This window comes from Hydra vulgaris, chromosome 06, assembly GCF_038396675.1.
Source record: "Hydra vulgaris chromosome 06, alternate assembly HydraT2T_AEP".
NCBI lineage: Eukaryota > Metazoa > Cnidaria > Hydrozoa > Anthoathecata > Hydridae > Hydra > Hydra vulgaris.
The window spans coordinates 6,717,373-6,738,052 of record NC_088925.1 but is presented as its reverse complement, the minus strand read 5'-3'; the positions used below and the strand labels follow the sequence as shown (position 1 = coordinate 6,738,052).

The 20,680-nt window shown below is 27.0% G+C and overlaps 1 protein-coding gene across 1 annotated transcript; it reads left to right on the top strand.

The window, feature by feature from the left end:
• Positions 1–8,467: 8,467 nt before the first annotated feature.
• Positions 8,468–20,246, top strand: LOC100198295 (myeloid leukemia factor 2). The gene is made up of 7 exons (XM_065799091.1): positions 8,468–8,658; positions 11,316–11,484; positions 14,175–14,306; positions 14,867–14,939; positions 17,922–18,008; positions 19,497–19,616; positions 19,984–20,246. Exons 1-7 carry the CDS (start codon positions 8,618–8,620, stop codon positions 20,058–20,060), a joined length of 699 nt encoding a protein of 232 aa, XP_065655163.1. The 5' UTR covers positions 8,468–8,617; the 3' UTR covers positions 20,061–20,246.
• The last annotated feature ends 434 nt before the right edge of the window (positions 20,247–20,680 follow it).

Here is a 20,680-nt window from a genome sequence, read left to right as displayed (position 1 = left end):
AGGAATTTCATGTCGGAAAAATTGTTTTTTTAAGTGAAGCAATTTTTTGTTTTGGTAGTGTCTTAGTAGTTAAAATAGGATGAACTTCAAATATTTTTGATTTCAAACTTCTTAAATAAAAATTTTTTGAAATTATGTACGAAATTAAAACGGATTTAAATTTGCTCTATGCCTGAGAGTTATTATTTATAAAAAAAAAAACAGATTCTACGCCACTTTGTATAATTTAAAAATGCAAACTTTTTAACCGGAATCTTCGACAGACCGGAGACATGTTTGGAAAATTTACTTTCTCAGTAAACTCAGATTTGCGCAATCCGATTCGCTGATGTTAAAAGGTTTAATCCGATATTCGCTGATATTAAAAAGGTAAAATCCGATTCGTTGAATTTGAAAAAATGGAATGAAACCAAAAAATCGAAATAACATATTTTTGATATAGATTTTTAAATAGCATAGTTTGATATTATTTCAATATCTCATATGATGTTCTGTTTTTTGTGCACATAAAATTTATGTGCACAGTACATATTTAATATGGACTGTCCCCAAAAAATCTTTGAAACATATTTTAAAGAAATACACTATAAATGTAATACAAGATTTAGAGGCAGCTCCAGACCATCCCGTAAAGAGGGAAGATTTTACGTTTTTTTTTGATTTAGTGGATCCTGGCCATTTAGTACGGAGGGAGATTTTTAGATTATAGATTTTGTGGGCAGGCAAGAGCACAATTTTAATATAATTTCATATCATTTTGAAACAGTCTGCCTATTTTAACAAACTTACGTCTTTCTTTTTCAGACAACAGTTAAATATATAGAAATTAAAAAAATTATTTTCAAAATCTCTTTAGGGGGCAATAGCCCCCATTGCTATTCTCCCCCCCCCCCTCCTCCTCGGATCCACTTTTGACAAGATTTTCGGTAAACTGGTTTCTCGTAACAAAATCTTATTGTGATTGCTGTGATTGATGCTAAGGGTGGACATTTTTAATAAAAATATGCCAAAAAACCTGCCGAAACACTGATTTCTTAAAGTTAGATATACCACGTTAAATAAATAAAAAAAAGGAGGTCAAAAACTGGAACGTCAATACAAAAAAATGGCTAACTAGTAGACAAAAAATCTCTACCGAAATGCATGTCGTGAGGCAAGTAACTGATAACAATGTAATACCAGAAGAAAAGTGTGAAACAATAAGTCACTATCTAATTAAAAAACTTAAAAGCGTACAGAATGTAATCAAGGAGAACCTGAATGCCCTCCCAATTATATCTAATCTAATTATATTTCAGAGTTATCGCTCCCTGCAGCAGCTTTAATATCAACACTCGGTACAGTTACTCCTGAAGATGTCTCAAAAACAATCAAAAATTTTAAACTCAAGACATCACCACCTGATTTTAATCCTACCGGCATCCAAAAGTCTTAAGTCCTATTATCACTCACCTAACTAACCCATCATTTAATTCTAGAATTTTCACAGCCTCATGCAAGATTGCCCAAATAAATACCAATTCCCAAAAATCCAGGCCTAACTGATAGCCCTTCCAATCTCTTATATCATCTCTTCAAATGTCTTATATCAAATCTGAATACTATTTCATAATTTCTTGAAAGGTTTGCCTTATCTAGACGTCTACTGTATCTAACTTTGTTTGTAAACTTCAACCCTATACACTCTGGTTTCAGACTCTTCAAGTCCATTTTTTTTCCATGTTTTTTTCCGTCATACAATTGAATATAATCATTATCAGTATGCTGATGACACTCAACTAAATACTGCCATAAGATCAGGTATAAACCACATAAAGAATAATAATAATAGTAATTATAATAATAATAATAGTAATAATATATACTGTGATAATTGATGAAATTGTAGATCACAATAACAGAAGATGTTGGGCTATAACAGTTATAAATGTTTTAATAGTAGCATTGTTATTCATATAAAGAATTTTTGCAATAATTTGATTAATCAAGTTTATTTTTGAATTGATCTATTGTTATTAGTTCTATAATATATGGTGACCATTTGAAGCTTCTACAACTCAACATTTATGGCGATAAACCATTCGAAGCTTCTACAACTCAACATTTATGGCGATAAACCATTCGAAGCTTCTACAACTCAACATGAAAAAGCAGTATGTCTATGTTAACTTTTGGTTATAACCACAAAAAATTGTCATGTTTTAATTGAGTTTTACATATTGAGTCGTTTATCCAATTAATTTCCTCGTAACCTTTTTGTATTTTATATTGAAAAATTAAATCTCCTCGTAAACGACGCTCTTCTAGTGTTGTTAATTTCATATACTGTAATCTTCTTTCATATGGCATTTTTTTTTTAAGACTGGAATTAACTTTGTAGTTTTTCTTTGTACTTTTTCTAATTTTAAAATGTCTTTTTTCAGATAAGAACACCATGCTTGAATAGCAAACTCAAGATGTGGTCTTACAAAAGTTTTAATAAGTTATACATAGATTTTTAAAGCCAATGTACATAATTTTACATTTTTCATTAATGAATTTCAATAAGCATAATGATGACCATTTCATAATATTATTGATATCTTGTTGTAATTTATTTATGTGTATATCTTCATCTGATTTAATAGTATTTACAATTTTGCTTTCATATGCATAGATGGTAGCAAAATTATAAATATGCGTTTGATATGATTTTTTACTAAGTCTGGTAGATCGTTAATAAAAATCTAAAATAGAAGAGGCCCAACGAAAAAACCCTGTGGATATATCTTAATGTATAAATGTAGTCACTAGATGGTTTCTTAAAAATGAACTACTGCCTAATTAACAAAACAGAGGCTGTCTTATTTGGATTAAGCACCTGCGAATAGTGTTTTAATTAACCTAAGAGCCAATAGCTCTTCGTAAAACTTCGAAACCTAAGTTTAACAAATAAGACTATTAGTAAAATAAGACTAATAGTACTATTTGATTAGCAAATAGTACTGTACGTTAAACGAATAGTACTATTTGCCACTAATTGTAATATTCGCTCACTATTTGTTTAACGAATGGTACTATTTGTTAAACGAATAGTACTATTCGTTTAACGAATAGTACTACTCGTTAAACGAATAGTACTTTTTTCAATTTTTTAAACTAAAAACAATTTTATATTCTATTTATAGTTTTCAAGAAGTTACTATTGAGTGAACTTTATAAAAGGAAAAAAATCTAATCTGGATCGAATTCTCTGCTTGTTTTTCATGTGAATGTCTTTGGGATCAACTCCACGGCACAAAAACTTTTTTCCATTATCCAACTGAGTCTTTCAAATTTTTCTATTGTTCAGATAAAAAATTTCATATTGGCTTTCAAGACATAAAAAATATCATCTCTGCATTTGCAGCCTTAAAATTCTGACCAAAGGTGTTTTCAAATCTACACTAATCGATTTATGATAAAAGCTACTTCATCAAACATGGTGTTCTTGTGAAATAAATAAAGTGCAATGCATGTTTAAATACAAAAGAAAATACATGTAGCAATTTTAATTAAAATATTTTGCTATTTTAAACTTCTGTTAAATTTAAGTACTGGAAGACCATAAGGGGCCAGACCGTATACCTCCCAGTACCGGGAGGCTAGGAAGTATTTACACCGGCCCTGACAATAATTGAAAAAAAATTATCACTTCTTGTCAAAGAATTCAAAAGGTTTATTAACTATAAACTTACAAATATGGCTATACAAAAATTTCAAACTAAATCAAAATTAGATAATTTAGTAATTATATTAGGCAACAAGTCTTAAAAAAAGACATCTGGATGACAGAAACGGAAGAAATAATTTAAGTATTGATGGTAACAATAACGAACGTGAAACATGGGCTGAATTCAAAAAGTACAAATATTTTTAGCAGCTGAAAATAAGCATTGTAGTTAAGGAAATATAGTATTGGAAAACACATCAATTTAATTAGCTTAGGCATCCCATCAACAACAATCGTTCTTAAATTAGAAAATAACAATCGATTTAAAAACTGGACAGTACCACTAAACCTCTAACAAATAAAACCACACAGTAATCTTAGTCGTTTAGGTTTTATATGGGATACAATCTTAGTCGTTTAGGTTTTATATGGGATACAATCTTAGTCGTTTAGGTTTCATATGGGATACAATCTTAGTCGTTTAGGTTTTATATGGGATACAATCTTAGTCGTTTAGGTTTCATATGGGATACAAGTTCACCTTTTACTTTACTTAATCGTTTGAATATCAAAATTTAGAACAGTAATTAAAACCAAACTCTTATTCAATTATTTTTGATTGTCCAAGCTCTCTTGTCCAATTATATAAAAATTTGGCTATTCCAACACTAACGTATGGTCTTGAGATTTGTGAATATAAAGAAATAATGAAAAAAAGCATGCAATAATAGTTATAGTTGGAAGGAACGTTTCAAAACATAGTAAAAATTATATTTATTCCATATTGTTGTATGGTTGTTGATATATCAACAATCATACAACAAAACAAGCTAAACTTTTCAATTTGCTTTTGAAAAATAAAATATAACTTGATATTCTAGAGTCACAGTTGAGAAACCAAAGAGCTTTTTTTAAATAGTGTAAAAGTTTTGTGCAATAGCCATCTACTAAATCTCGACAAAATAACCCAATTTAAAAAAATTTCAGTTTTTAGTTTTAATTTAAGTCTTAAAGGATATTCTTTAAGAAAAATTCCAAGATATTACGCTTTGATATTACGCTAAACTATAATGTAACCTTAAAATATTACGTTTATCTTTAATGTAACTTTATTTTCCTTCTATTATATGATGAGTGTTTAACAAATATAATAATAATTTGTTGCATTTTTCCTAATTTTAAATCAAAATTCAAAATAATTCCTTTAAAGAGATTTTAAAATAACTATTTTTTCTTACATTTCGAAAAAATTCTATTGCGAGCTTTCAAAATAATTATTTTTATTTTATTTTAAAATAGTTTTGAACTCGAGTTTTCAAAATAGTTACACTTCGAAATCAAATTTCAAAATTATTTTTTTTTAAAACTGTTCCACTTTTAGCATTTTGAGATTATTCTTTTTTTTTAATTTCGAAGGAGGTAATGGTAGTTGAAAATATTTTTTAAAAATGCAAAAATGCTCAAAGGTAATGGGATTTTTATTGATTAAAGAAGCTATGTGGTTTTAAATACTCTAAAAACGTGGCGCAGTGGTTAGAGCGCTTGCTTTATAAGCAGGAGATCCAGGTTCGAAACAAGCTCTGGACAAATTTTCGCGTCACGGTAAGGAAGGAGGCGTGAACTTCCTGGTTAAATGCACTTCCGCGGTGTTCTGTGACAAGACCGTAAGGACTTCTTGGAGCACCTAAATAAAAAACAAAAAAAAAACAATATTTTTGAGTGAAAGTATAGCATATGCAAAATATTATAATATACCAAAGCGATTGGCTGGGAGTGCAAGTTATTTTTTCCCACCACCAGAAGAGCGATGTATCATCATATTTGATTCACATATTTATATACCTAGTTTTTATGTAAACTAATAACTTTTTATCGATTAAGCATTTTCACTTACAATAGTTATTAAAAAAAATTTGTTTAATACTTATAATTTACTCGTTTTAAAACTAGTATTTGTGAATGAGGTAATTCAGGTGGTATCGAACATCCGTTTACATATTAAAAATTAGCTGCTTTTTTTATATAAATATTAATAAATTTAACATAATACACAAACCTATAATATTAATTCATTTAATTCCAATAAAAAGACCTTAGGTTTGAAACAAGTGTTTTTAAAGTGTTTATTTTCATTAGTAAAAAGCTAATGTTTATATTTCTAAATGATGATATTTTTATCCCCATTCCTTATATATCAGAGGTAATTTTTAAAAGCGATTTTTTTTTAAATATGTTGAGAACAGCCCGATGCTAAGTAATTATATATCATATTTGTAACACACTGGTAAAAAAGAGGTAACGTCATGGTTAAACTATGTGTCCAGGGGTACCCTTTAAATTTGAAACATGCCTTTTTTTTAACATTTTTACTTATATGTTTTGTATAATATTAAGGTAATCAGTAATTTTTTTTTTTTTCTAATTCGATAGATAAATGTTATATTTAAAAAAAGTCTTTTGACACTTTAATTTCTACTATCAGGCTTTCTCCTATAATAAAGACTGTTTTGCTGAACCATTTCCCAATATTTTTGAATACAAACAAAATTGCAATTAATATTGTACCCTCAAATTGTGCTATTTATAGGCAACAAATCAATGAAAGCTTTTTATTACAATTTCGCAATATTCTAATTCTAATTGAAATCATCAACTGGGATCTTGTTCTCCAATCTCAAGAAGCTAACAAAGCTTACAAGATATTCTGAAATTCCCGACAAATTAAAATTGCAAGTGTAGTACTAATTTTTAAATCTGGAGACGAATCTCACCCTTCTAATAACCAAACTTCATTCGTCTTGTCTTATTTTTCTAAGCCAATAGAGCGGATAATTTACAACAGACTATATAACTACTTAAAACCAGAAAAATATATGAATTACATTAAACAGTTTGACTTTTAAAAAAACTATATGTCCGATTGATTTATCTAAGTTTAAATAAATCAATAGTTTAAGCTGTTGACACCGTTGATCAACACACTCTTATCAATAAAAAAAGTGTAAATTTACTTTGGTTTAAAAATTACTTGTCAAACAGAGACATCTTAAAAACTATAACCTGTGGGGTTTCGAAAGCCTCAATTTTAGGACCACTGCTATTCCTAATATACAACAATGGTTTACACTTTGAGTCTGTTGTGTTTTATTCTTACCACAGATGTCTCTAATCATATTTATTCTTATAAAAATGTCAAAACTCTTTTTGCAATAGTAAACAAAGAATAAAAAAATTAAATGAATGGTTAACATGCAACAAAATATCTTGCCATTAAAAATAAAATTCTCATTATTTCATAAACTGATTAAAGCAAAATTTATCCATTTTAAGCTGCCCCATTTTTCATAAGTAAAATTTATATTAAAGCATCCATGTGTTTTTTAGGGGTCAATTTTAGTGAAACCTTATCGTGGAAACCTCATTTAAGCTATATTATAAAAAAAGTTTCAAAAAATACTGCTATTTTAATAGAGTTAAACCATTTCTAAATATAAATTCCCTAAAAGTTTTTTTTCTTTTTCTTTAGGTGCAGAATTAAGTGCACTTAATATTTTTAAACTAGACATTTATCTTGTCTTACAGTTTATGTATGAAACAAAATATGGACTGTCTCCTAAAATATTTGATTCTTATTTACAGAAATTAACCATAAATACCAAAAATCTTATGCAAAACTATGTTCTCACTATATTTGAATTTGTGGACACTTTTTGTTAAAATAATTTCCAAATATATTTGTACATGTAGACAATAAGATATATAAAAAAAAGTTACTTTTATTAGATAATTCTATGCAGTATGTTTTTTATATATATTTCGATTTTCATCTTTAATTTTTAACAAAAGCGAGCATGCCTTTCTATATATATTTTATATATCTGTATATTTTCTCATGCCTATATATGAGAAAAGCATGTTGCGTGTGCAAACGTAACTGCATGTGTACGCATTGGATGTGCACGCAATTTGCCTTCCCAATTGCGTATGCATACGTAATACTCAGTAGCGTATGCATACTAGGGTGTTTAATATTTTATCAATTTTTGAAATTAAACTCGCGAATTGATTTATAAATTGGCCGTTTATATGAAAATAGGTTTGAGCAAAAAAAAATATATATATATATATAATTTTTAGGGTCCCCGCCATTTCGATTTTGGGCAAAAATGTTGGGTGTTTTAAACGCCTGGCGGGGACCTTAAATTTATCCAATAAAATTTTTTATTCTTTTAAATAATATATGTTGGATTGAATATTAATAATATAAAAGGAGCATGTTGAAAAAATTAAGATACGCCACCGAGTTATAAAATAGGTCTTTGTAAAGAAAAAAATTTTTTTAACCAATTTCAGAAGATTCTGTAAAATATTTTCTTAATTTTTTCAATATGCTTCTTTATGTAATTAAAATTTAATCCACCATATATTATTATTTAAAAGAATAAAAAATTTTATAGGATAAATTTTAAGGTCCCCGTCAGGCGTTTAAAACACCCAACATTTTTGCCCAAAATCGAACTGGCGGAGACTCTAAAAATTATATATATATGTTTTTTTTGCTCAAACTTATTTTCATATAAATGGTCAATTTTTAAATCGATTCGCAAGTTTAATTTCAAAAATTGATAAAATATAAAACACCCTAATGCATACGCAACTGAGCAACTGGTGCAAATATGCAACCGGCTAGTAATCCGGTTTCGAGAAACTTAAAAGCACTGCGTTTCCGGAACTAACATTTAAACCTTTTTATACATATACTCGATCCAGTTTACCAATTTACGTTGTTTTTAAAATTTCATGATTCGCGATCCAGAAATTTCTAGTATACTGGTTAAAAACGCTAATCGACCAAGTTGTTTAAATTTTAAAAACATAATTTTAAAGTAACAAAATATCTGAACTTGTCTTATTTGATTACCAGCGATGTTTTCTAGTTCTTTGTTTCGCGATGATCCTTTTTTCAGGTCAGTATGCTATAAAATTTCTTTAAATATAGTAATATAATCAAAATATTTTTATTTTTATTTTGTAGGTGATATAAAAAGTGATTTATATTGCTTATTTTGTTTATATATATATATATATATATATATATATATATATATATATATATATATATATATATATATATATATATATATATACACACATACATATACAGGAAGAGTTCCTGATGATCCAGCAATTGATCATCAGAGAACTCTTCCTGATGATCCAGCAATGGTGAAACTTCAAGTCGAAGATAAAAGTTTGATAAGTGTTTTTTACTAATTTATTATTGCTCTGTTCTTTAAGAACATTGAGCACTCTATTTGTAAAATACACTAACATAATTTACATATATATATATATATATATATATATATATATATATATATATATATATATATATATATATATATATATATATATATATATACACAAATATATACATAAACCTAAAGATTCCCATGATTATCTTAATTACAATAACCATCACCCTAAACATACAAAAAAAAAAAAAACCTTTTACATTAGCTAAATGGATCATTTGTTTTGTGTCTAATCCAACAAAAATGGAAATCAGACTTCAACAACTAAATCAATTTTTAGTTCGATGCAATTACCAAGTAAAAATCATGAATAATGGAATTTTTAAAGCTAGACTACAGGGACCAGCACCTCAAAAAGGAGAAAATAAAAAAATATACCTTATGTAACTTCAAATTTTGCAAATATTGATATTGAAAACTTGTTAACTACTCTACTTGGTATTATGATACTGTCTGTTTTAGACAATAAATTAAAATCAGTTTTTGAAAACACTTCTATTGTACTATCACAACATCAACCAAAAAGTATTTTAAGACACATAAGTACATCAAGTTTTAATAGGAAACCAGTTTTTATTAATGATGAATGCAAGGTTTTAAAATGCATATCAAAACCTTGTAAGTTATGTGCTATGTATCTTCAGTTTAGTTTTGTTAACCATTTTAGTTCGTTAACCATTTTACCACATCATCTGGTAAAGTATGGAGCATTAAAAATTCAGTTCCATGTAATTCCTAAAATATTTATTTTCTATCATGTAATGTATGTGATGGAAAAACAACATACATTGGTAAAACTAATAACCTAAGATTAAGAACTAATCTACACATGCAGAACAGGTATTGGTTCAGATAAATTTGATCAGGATATTTTCAATTGCCATAAAAATGAACCTTTTTTTAAATTATTTCCAATGTTGAAACTCTCAAATGAGAATTTACTTCTTATTTATAAAGCTCACCTACATAAACAGGGACATAACACAATGAACATAAACAGTAAAGTAATTTTCACATTACTTTTAAAATTTCCTTTCCAATAAGAATCAAGTTATGCTTATTATTGCTATATTATTGTTAATTATAGTTTTTATTAAAAAAAATTTTATAGGAAGTTCAATATGAAGAGGTTTTTATAGTTATGTAAATCTCGTATACAGCTGAAGATTTTTTATGAAAGGCTTTGTGTGTTAGAGAAAAAATTAAAATATTTGTTAAAATTTATCTAATAAATATATTTTACTCATCTTAGTTTGAATAGTTTTTCTTTTGTTACCTGGAACTATATATATATATATATATATATATATTTATATTTTTATATATATATATATTTATATATATATATATATTTATATATATATATATATATATTTATATATATATATATATTTATATATATATATATTTATCTATTTATATATATATATATATATGTACAACCCTCGGAATTAGGGTCGGCATTCGGCAATGCCGACCTAACTGCCGACCTGAAAGTGTTTAAGGTCGGCAAAAAATTGCCGACCTCGTTTCTATGTTTTACGGTTAGACCTTTGTATCAAATAATTTTTGCCGACCTGATGCCGACCTCTAAAAGATTGAGGTCGGCAAATTATTGCCGACCTCAATTTTCCTAATTCCGAGGGTTGTATGTATATATATATATATTTATATTTATATATATATTTATATTTATATATATATATATATTTATATATATATATATATATATATTTATATATATATATATATTTATATATATAATAATAATAAAATAATAATAATAATATAATAATAAAATATGACATATTTTATTATAATATAACGCTTTATAGCATTTGATATCACAGGTTGAATAATGTGTTTATGTTTGTGTGATTGTGAAGAAATGTGCTATAGTTTTTTTTTGATGGTTATTTTTATGTTCATTAAATTTTAACCAAAATAACGAAAACTTTGTGGCATGCATGTTTAGTTTTCCTAATTTTTTAACATATTATGTGTATTTTGTAAAAAAGTTACACTTGCAGGTTTAGACTTTTGCAGAGACAGTGCAGCAATTTTAGATATTGTAGCATAATAAGAACAATATAAGGATAGCACCCTTTGATTGTAGTTGAGTGGTATGAATGGTAATTATAGACAACTTTCAAGCCATAATTTTTAACTTTTATCAATTATCAAAAAGTCAGTTACTTTAGCATGTAAAGTGCTTGAAATTTTTTGCTTTCTTAAAATTGTGTATTTGCTAAATTCCTGTGTAGTGTATCAATCAATTTTGTAAATTTTTGCCTACTAATTGGTTTTAGCCAATCACCATTTGAAGAAATAAATCGAATGCATAACTCAATGTTTTCAAATTTTGGTAGTTCCTTTGGGATGATGCCTATGATTGGTGGGCCACAAAGTCTTCAAAGTAGGGATCCTTTCAGAGGGATGATGTCTGGAGGTATATTTGGAAACATGGAGCGTATGATGGTAGATATCTTTTTTTCTAATTCTTTTCTCAGTTTTACTGGTATATTTAAAGATTCATTATACATCTATACATACATACATGCATGCATACATACATACATACATACATACATACATACATAGTAAGCGACCGGGGCCAGGGCTGGGGTAGGTTTGATAACACATGGCCGGGGCTGGGTTTATGATCAGGGCTGCATTAATATTGATAGATCCTATAAAAATGTTATTTTTAATTAAAATTTATGACATGAGTTTTATTTAAAAACAATATTTTATAGGGTCTATCAATTTTAATGCAGCCCCAGCTGGTTTATGACTGGGGCTGCTTTAATATTGATAGATCCTATAAAAGTACTGTTTTTAATTATAACTCATATCATAAATTTTAATTAAAAATAACATTTTTATAGGATCTATCAATATTATTGCAGCTCTGGTCATAAAACCGGCCCCGGTTGCAGCTATGTATTATCAAATCTGGCCCCGGCCATAGCCCTGGTCGCTTAGTATACATACATACATACATACATACATACATACATACATACATACATACATACATACATACATACATACATACACACACACACATACGTACATACGCACATACATGCATACATACATACATACATACATACATACATACATACATACATACATACATACATACATACATACATACATACACACACACACATACGTACATACGCACATACATGCATACATACATACATACATACATACATACATACATACATACATACATACATACATACATACATACATACATACATACATACATACATACATACATACATACATACATACATACATACATACATACATACATACATACTATATATATATATATATATATATATATATATATATATATATATATATATATATATATATATATATATATATATATATATATATATATATATATATATATATATATATATATATATTAGGGTGATGCATAAAAATAAAATTTCAAAATATGAAAGTCTCACCTTCTAGTATTGTTACAAATAATATAAAAAATGTGAATAAAAACTTTTAGCTTTTTAAAATGATATTTAGGGGTAGCTCAATAGGTTTGAAATTTTACACGGAAACTGGTTTTGTGAACTTTTTTTGAAAAATCATATCACTGCCAGGCCACATATTTTGCATTAACAATACATATTAATCAAACTAATTTAATCATATTAATTAACAAATTTGAAATTAATAACAGTACTGAAAGTCTATGACTAAAACATATTAAATCCGAGAAAGTCAATTCATTGGAGTACTCTCCTGATGTTTCTCAAAATGTAGTTAACTACTCTACTTAGTATTATGAAATATTATTGGAGTTCTTCCAATACTTTCTTTTCGTATCTTTTCCCTTTCTGCACGTTGTTCAATTTGTGCTTTTCTTTCTGCTATTGTTTTCTCCTTTTTTAAACAATTTTTGATTAACTGCAAGCATGCATCCTTGTCTTCCTGCTCTTTGCATTCATAAATCTCCTTGTCCTCTTCAATCATCATGATATTCATTGGGTTCTCATGAGCTATATCAAATAACTCTTCTATTTCATTCTTAAAGTGAGACTCACTTTGTTTTTGAGTTTCAGTGAAACGCTTCTTGTTCTTTAACTTCTGGTAAGTGTCAACTATTTTTTAGATCTTCTTTATAACATGGTGTTTGGCCCGGACAGGTATTCTTGCCTTGGCCCAAAAGAACATAACTTCTCGTGCGACAGAAACAGCACTTTCATGGATAGTACATTTTTCTTGCCCATGCTGGTGAAAAAATCAAGACAAAGCTTGTTTAGTTGAAGGCAATTTACTACCTAATAGTGCATCACTTGTTGGACATCTCAGTTGCACTTCGTGTTAGTCTATTTTCCAAACTAATTTTAATACACTTTAAAAAACAGAAAAACATTCAAGAATATTTCTATATATTTTATTCAAATCTTTTCAGGTTTTCCAATTATTTTCCCCGTTATCCCCTATTATCACTCACTCTACCAGTCTACCTTGTGCTGTCTTTTGTCTAAAATCGTGGAATAAATGTGTAAATTCAACCTTTGCTAGAGTTTGTTTGTACACTACAGACGCAAAAACAAGTATGAATATTAAAAAGTAAAGAAAATTTGTACAAACATTCAACAAAATACAACAATTTTAGTAGCTGAAGGCAAACTATAACAAAAGATACTAAATTAAAATTAATTTATATATTGCTTGATAAAGTTGTTAAAATACTGTTTGTGTATGAATCTACAACAGCATGAAATATTGAAATATTAATGATTAAAACAAACCAAATTATGTAATGTATATTGTTTTCAGATATTATTTTCAGATTTCTAAGTCTTTGAGCTACCCCTAAATATGCTTCAATCTTCGTATAATTTTACATTTTTATTCATTTATATGTTTGGAACCAAATGAAAGGGTGAGACATCAGTATTTCAACAAAATTTTGTGTACACTTCATGCATCACCCTAATTAATATATATATATATATATATATATATATATATATATATATATATATATATATATATATATATATATATATATATATATATATATTTATATATATATATATATATATAGAGAGAGAGAGAGAGAGAGAGAGAGAGAGAGAGAGAGAGAGAGTTATGTACTTCTTTTTTTTTTATATTAGCAAGATATGCAAAAAAATACTGACGGTGTGCACTCTTACTCATCCTCTCAATTTATTTCTTACTCTAATGATGGAGTTAGCGAGCCCAAATACTATGAAGCAAGATCAGAGACTAAACAAGCTCCTGGTGGAGTAAGTTTTTTTTTTTTTTTAAAGTTATGAATTTTTTTCAAATTTTAAAGTTCAGTAAAAAGTTTTAAATATGAATCGGTTTTTAAAACATTTGAATAATTTTATTTTGCAAATTCTTGCAAAAACTGAAACTTACAAAAATAAACCAACATTTAATTTATCTTAGAAATATTTAAAAAAACATTAGAGTGGCTCACAAAAACTCTGTTTCAAGTTATTAGAATAAAAAAGCTAAAAAGAATTCTTCAAGGTGATTAAAGAGATAATTGACTATGATATGATAAGTGAATAATAGTTAAAAAGCTGAAAAAAACTGTCCAGTTCTATATTTGATTCTTATTAACTTCTGATGATGATACACTAATCTAGATACAAATAAGTTAAGGTAAAGAAGTTATAATATGGCTTGACACATTAGTTTGCTTATTGGTATTTCATCAATGTCAGTGTTACTTGGCCCTAATAATTATAAGATTTAAAGTTAATAAAAAGTATTTTGGTAAATACATTTAAATTGCAAATAATTATAAATGAAATTATTTTTAAATGTTTTATTTTAGATTCGTCAAACAAGGAAATCTGAAAAAAATTCAGAAACTGGACTCGAGCGAATGGCCATAGGTCATCATATACGTAAGTTGACTAAAAAATTTTTTTTTTCACCAAAAACATAGTGAAGGGTAAAATATTGTTACAAAAATTTAATTTGAGATGCAGGTAATAATCTAAAAAACACTTATTTTAATTTTTTTTTATATTATATATTGTTTTACACGAAGGAAAGTTCCAGCTTGTTTGTATTTTTAAAAATCTGGTCTGATTAATGTGTTTCTCTTTGATGTCAATAAAAATAAATATTGTTGAATTTCAATGATAAGTTGCTTTTAATAATAGTTTTTTTTTAAACTATGAAAAGTTTTAAATCATATAAAACCAGTGGTATTACTCAAACGCATCAAAAACATTTATTATATTCACCAATGACAATTTTAAAAAGGGAAAACCTGTACTTGTGCATCATTTAAAAAAACCTCTGCAGTGAACTCACTATTCATTAATTAAACCAGATATTTTTATAACAAAAAAACAAACAACAGAAGCATAAGCCAAATAATAGGTTTAGAAATAAAAAAAGAAAACACAGTTACAAAAAAGCTGAAAAGATTTTTAATAATATTTTAATAAATAATTTTTTGTTAAGTTTAATCAACTCTAAACTTATTTTCTTGTATTAAAATGTTTTAAAATTTCTGAGAAATTTATTATTAAATTATTATCTTTTTTTTTTTCTTGCATAAAAAGTATTTAAGAAAATTTACGTCTTTAAAGTCGATCATTTAAACACAGTCATCTACTAATTTTTTTTTTAATAATTACACTCCCAAAATGTCTACAGGCAGTCATTATTTAAGTTAAAATTTAACAGAAGGCAAAGAATTGATTTAAAGAACAGGAAAGTAGTTGGTAGAAGGTTTAAAAAGATGTCAACTGTATGAGTCAGGAAAGCATGAAATAGGAGATAATGTTAAAGCACTAATGTGGGAGGTAAAGAAAACTAGATTAATTTTTTAAAAAAGGTTGAAAAAAGCATGAAATAGGAGATAATGTTAAAGCACTAATGTGTGAGGTAAAGAAAACTAGATTAATTTTTAAAAAAAGGTTATTTTGAACATGAAAGAACAGTAAAATTATGTGACTTTTCTAAATAAAATGTCAAGGAAGCTGGAGTCCCAAATGATACTCCAGATTTGAAAGCGCAAAATAAATATTACTTCCTTGTTTTTGTTATCCAGGAGTTCCAAAAATGTAAAGAGACTTATGGAGTACGTTTAGGGAAAAAGGTAAGACTTTTAGATTAGGGTAGGGGGAAGGTGAGACTACCTAAAAATGTATGAATCCGTACAAGGTAGAGGAGGTGTTAAAGACTAGCGAGTATGTGCGCAGTTTGATTATCTCTCGTTCTATATCTTTTTTTATTAACAAAAGCATTGAATTTCACTAGTTTTAAAAATCAATATTATGTTCTGCAAAAGAATAATATCTAATTTATTAAAAAAAAAATTTGTTTTCAACCCTTTGAAAAATTTATGGAAAAGGTGGTAGATTTTGTAATAAATAATGCTTGCGTACACTAAAAAGTGGTTGTTGAAAGCAGCATACATGTGCGTACAATTGGGGAGGGGGTCCTAAATCAGTACTTTTACTGCGTACATGCTTTATGGATGCCTCTAATGGAACAATCGAATTTTTAACTTGGAGTCCTTATGCATAATGGCAACAAGGACTCTGAGCTAAATAACAATAGGTTCCTAGTCAAAAAATCCCATGAATTTTTTTTCTCAAGCAGAATAGTGAGCATAGTCTTAGCAGATAGTAATTATACATCTTAGTAATTATACATTGGGCTGTGTAAATGGTTCCCATGAAAGGTCATTAGTGAAGGATAATCTAAGAAAAATTAAAGTAGGGAACTCAGTAAGAGCCTTTGCCATTCACCAGCAAGAGTGTTGCCATTCACCAGCAAGAGTGTTGCCATTCACCAGCAAGAGTGTGCCATTCACAAGTAAGAGTGTTGCCATTTACCAGTATATCAACAAAATTGTTGTAATTATTAGCAGCAAACAACTTTTAGATTCACCAGCCACTGCAAGCTAATCTGTAATAAAAAAGAGATCACATTCAAAAAAATAACTTTATAAAAGTTCAGATATCACAAACTTTTGCTATCAAAAATAAATATTAAGTATTTAAATATAAATGTAAATATATAGTTTCTATAGTACCAAAAGAAGTTATAACAATTGTCTATTCTATCAAACAACCTTTAGAGTAATAGATAAAATATTTAAATATTCTGATGCAAGAAAATAGATTTTTTTAAAAGTAAAATTTAAAAATTTAATCCAAGTTTTGTCTTTTAAACAAAATAGATGGTTTTATTGTCAAGAAAAAAACTTAACTATGAGTTAATTTCTTTTAATCTACTACTGTTGTGCAATGGCTAGGACTCAAAAAACATCACTATGGAAGATATAAAGCAATTTATTGAAAATACTATCAGTTGCTGAAATATTTTCTGCACTTAATGGTATAATCAATGCCATTAACTGCAAATTAAGCATTTGGTGGAGGGTAAATTTTATCTAGTTATTTCAATAAGCCCCTTTCCAGCCGGCACAAGCACGTCTTTTAGACGTTTTTCTTCACATCTAAAATGTTAACACTTTTAGATGTCTAAATTCAGATAAATATAAGACATCTATTAGTAGTCATCTTTTAGACGTCTTGAGACAGCTATTTTTATTCGTCTCAAAGGTAAATACAGTTAGATGTCATATATTTTAGATTCCAAAAACACGTGTTTGTGCTGGCTGGGTTAGAACATTTTAAAGCTTGAATAGGCAACTAAACTTTTTCTAAATAATTAGTTAAAATAAATATTCTTAAATAAGTTCGCTATTGTAGAATTGTAATTAACATAAAACAATGAAGAAAAATGTAGAACATATGTATAATTCATGTATTTGTTTGCATATAAAGTAGATGAATTTAGAATAATAATTTTTATTATAAATGCTTTTATCAATTAAATTAAGGATTTTTTTTTTAAACTAGATGATAGAGGTCATATTATTGAGAGAAGTAACAATCGTCGTACAGGAGATAGAGAACAAAAAGAAGACTTTGTCAACATGGACGAAGGTAAGAATAATTAAGTTGTTGCACATTTTAAAAGCTTTGATTTTTAATACTACGTTAAATATTTGTATTTAACCAATATGTTTTTTTATAATGTCGGTTTGGTACTGTTAAATTGTCTTAATCATTCCTAAATAGCTTATTAAATAAGTATAGTTGTGGAGAACCCAAGTTTTATTTATTATACATATTTCAAAAGGGTCGATATGCTATACTGTCTTCTCCGTTTAAAATTTAATTCCAGCGCACGAAAAAGCACTGGCAGGATGGTCATTTTTAAGTTAGCCTGCGCGAATAAAAAATTTTTTTTCTTTCTTTCTGCTATTTTAATTGAAATAAAATAATGCTTTGAATAAATACTAGATAAATTAGTTAAAAAGAACCGGTAAAAAAAAACGACCTTTTTTCATAAAAGTTAAACAAAGAACAAAAAAGTTTTGTCGCAATTAAAATAAAACGCTATCATTTTTTTTGGCAAGCGCTTATTTATGCGTGTGGGCGAGCGCGAAAAGACTTGCTAAACAGAGAAGACTGACTATACTTTTTCAAACAAATTAATTAAGAATTCTTTTATTAACATTTAAAAAAAATATTTTATTTAAAAACTTTTTGAAAATAAAATTCATGTAATAATTCAATAACTTAGAAGTAAAATATAAAAATATTTGAAAATGCTTCGCAGTATCAACAGCAACAAGATTCAAGTTTAAATTACAAAAGCTATTTCAAATAATTACTGTCACTTGTATTTATTTCAGTGAAATTTTTATAAGTTTAAAAATCAATAACATTTTTACTCACAAAGTACAAAAGAAATATGTGAAGTAGTCTAGATAATAGCAGAAAGATATATGTTGAAAAAAATACGATCAATCATTTTAATAAAACAGAAGTGAAAATATACTATAATAAAATTTGAAAAAAAAACAAACGCTTAAGTACTAAATTCGTTTTACAATTTTCAAGAAAATGCCACGAATGCTTGAATAAGAAAATGTGATAAAGAGCAAGTTTTTTTTATTCTTGTTGTTGTTGTTATTGTTTTTTATAACAAAAATTTAGAAAAAATATATTGTGAAATAATGAACAAAATGGAAGATAGCCTTAACAAAACAAACCAATCATGAAATTGCAAAAGAAAATAATTGAAAAGCAAAGAAACTAATTGGAACTAAAATAACCAAAGCTAAGCAGAGCAAAGCAAAAAAAAAAATTAAAATAAGCACAACAAGCTGAGAAAAACTATTTTTATTAATAAATTATTAAACTAAAAATCTGTACTAATGCTGATAACCAGTTCAAAAAACCATCAAGACAGGTGAATTGTGTAGCATGCCAAGAATTTTTTTAAGTGGGTTTTTACTCCCAGCATTTGTTAAATTTTTAAAAAAGAAATAAATTATAAAAGTTTGTTTTTAAAATTTTTTTTATTTAGTAATTAATAAACTAAAATAACGGAGTTACTGCAATTTAAACATTTTTTAATTATAGAAGAAAAAGATGCTTTTCATAGAGAGTGGCATCAAAAAGCACGTTCTTACAGCGGAAGAGATGCAATAGCTGATCATCGTGAGAGATATGACAGAGCTCATCAACCACGTGCTATTGAAGGTATAAATTATTTTAAGAGTAAAAAAGGTTAAAGAACTTAAAATATTGTTAAACTATTTCTGTATCCTCTTTATTTTCGATTTATCATTTCCGACAGAAAATTTAAGTTATGTTTTTTAAGTTTTTCTTATTTTTAATTTTTTAAAAAAAAAAATGCTTTTTGTTGTCTTTATTGTCTTTCATTAAACTTTTCGTACTCACGGCAAATAAAATTTAAAATATACCATTTAAAAAATAATCTCTGGGATTACATTGCCAATAAACGCATATGAGCTCGATTCAAAACTTTACCTCAGATATACGGATTTTTGTTGTGCGATACTTTCTTTTAAATTAAATTCTTATATCAAGTTATTTTATTCTTTAGATAACAGTTATCGACGGGAACGCTCAAGAGCTAATGAAAGACAGTCGAGAAAGTACAGCGATTTCGATAATATATAAGTATTTTGGTATATTTAAATTGTTCTTTTCCTATGTAATTTATTGATATGTATAGAGTCTTTTGTGAAATTAATATGTATTTATTTTTTTTCATACACGATACCAATAAATATTATAAAAAGTTATATATCATTCTGTAAAAAATTTTTAAATATTTTATTGTGTCAATAAATTATGACTAAAAAGTTTGAGTCTACTTTTTTTGTAGTCAAAATACTAATCAAAATTTTTTTGAATGAATGGTATGTGAAATTAATTAAATATTGTCAAATAAAAAGAAAATGTTTTTTAAATCAAACGCAGGCGACTTTAAATTAAAGGAAGTAATTTTTCATTTGATTTTCTGTTTTTGTACTTTTGTCGTTTGTATCCAACAAAACACTATTGTTATATATGAAAAATAATTTTTTTTACGCGTTTGTTCGTCAAGCGATTTCTCATACGTGAATGAATAAACATAATTGACCAAGTTTTATCTGCTGTTGCTGACGAACTAATCATTTCAACAATAGATTTTGCAACTTCAAAGACTGCTGGATCTTTCTCACAACTAACAATGTTTCAATAATTCTTTGCGCTTTTATTTAAAAATTTTGCGCTTTTTTATTTAAAAGTTGTCT

What these genes read in the sequence shown, in the direction of transcription:
- LOC100198295 (XM_065799091.1), top strand. Translation starts at nt 8,618, where the DNA reads ATGTTTTCTAGTTCTTTGTTTCGCGATGATCCTTTTTTCAG. An exon ending in GGCCATAGGTCATCATATAC is followed by an intron (nt 14,940 to 17,921) that starts GTAAGTTGACTA and finishes TTTTTAAACTAG; the next exon opens with ATGATAGAGGTCATATTATT. An exon ending in TCAACCACGTGCTATTGAAG is followed by an intron (nt 19,617 to 19,983) that starts GTATAAATTATT and finishes TTTATTCTTTAG; the next exon opens with ATAACAGTTATCGACGGGAA.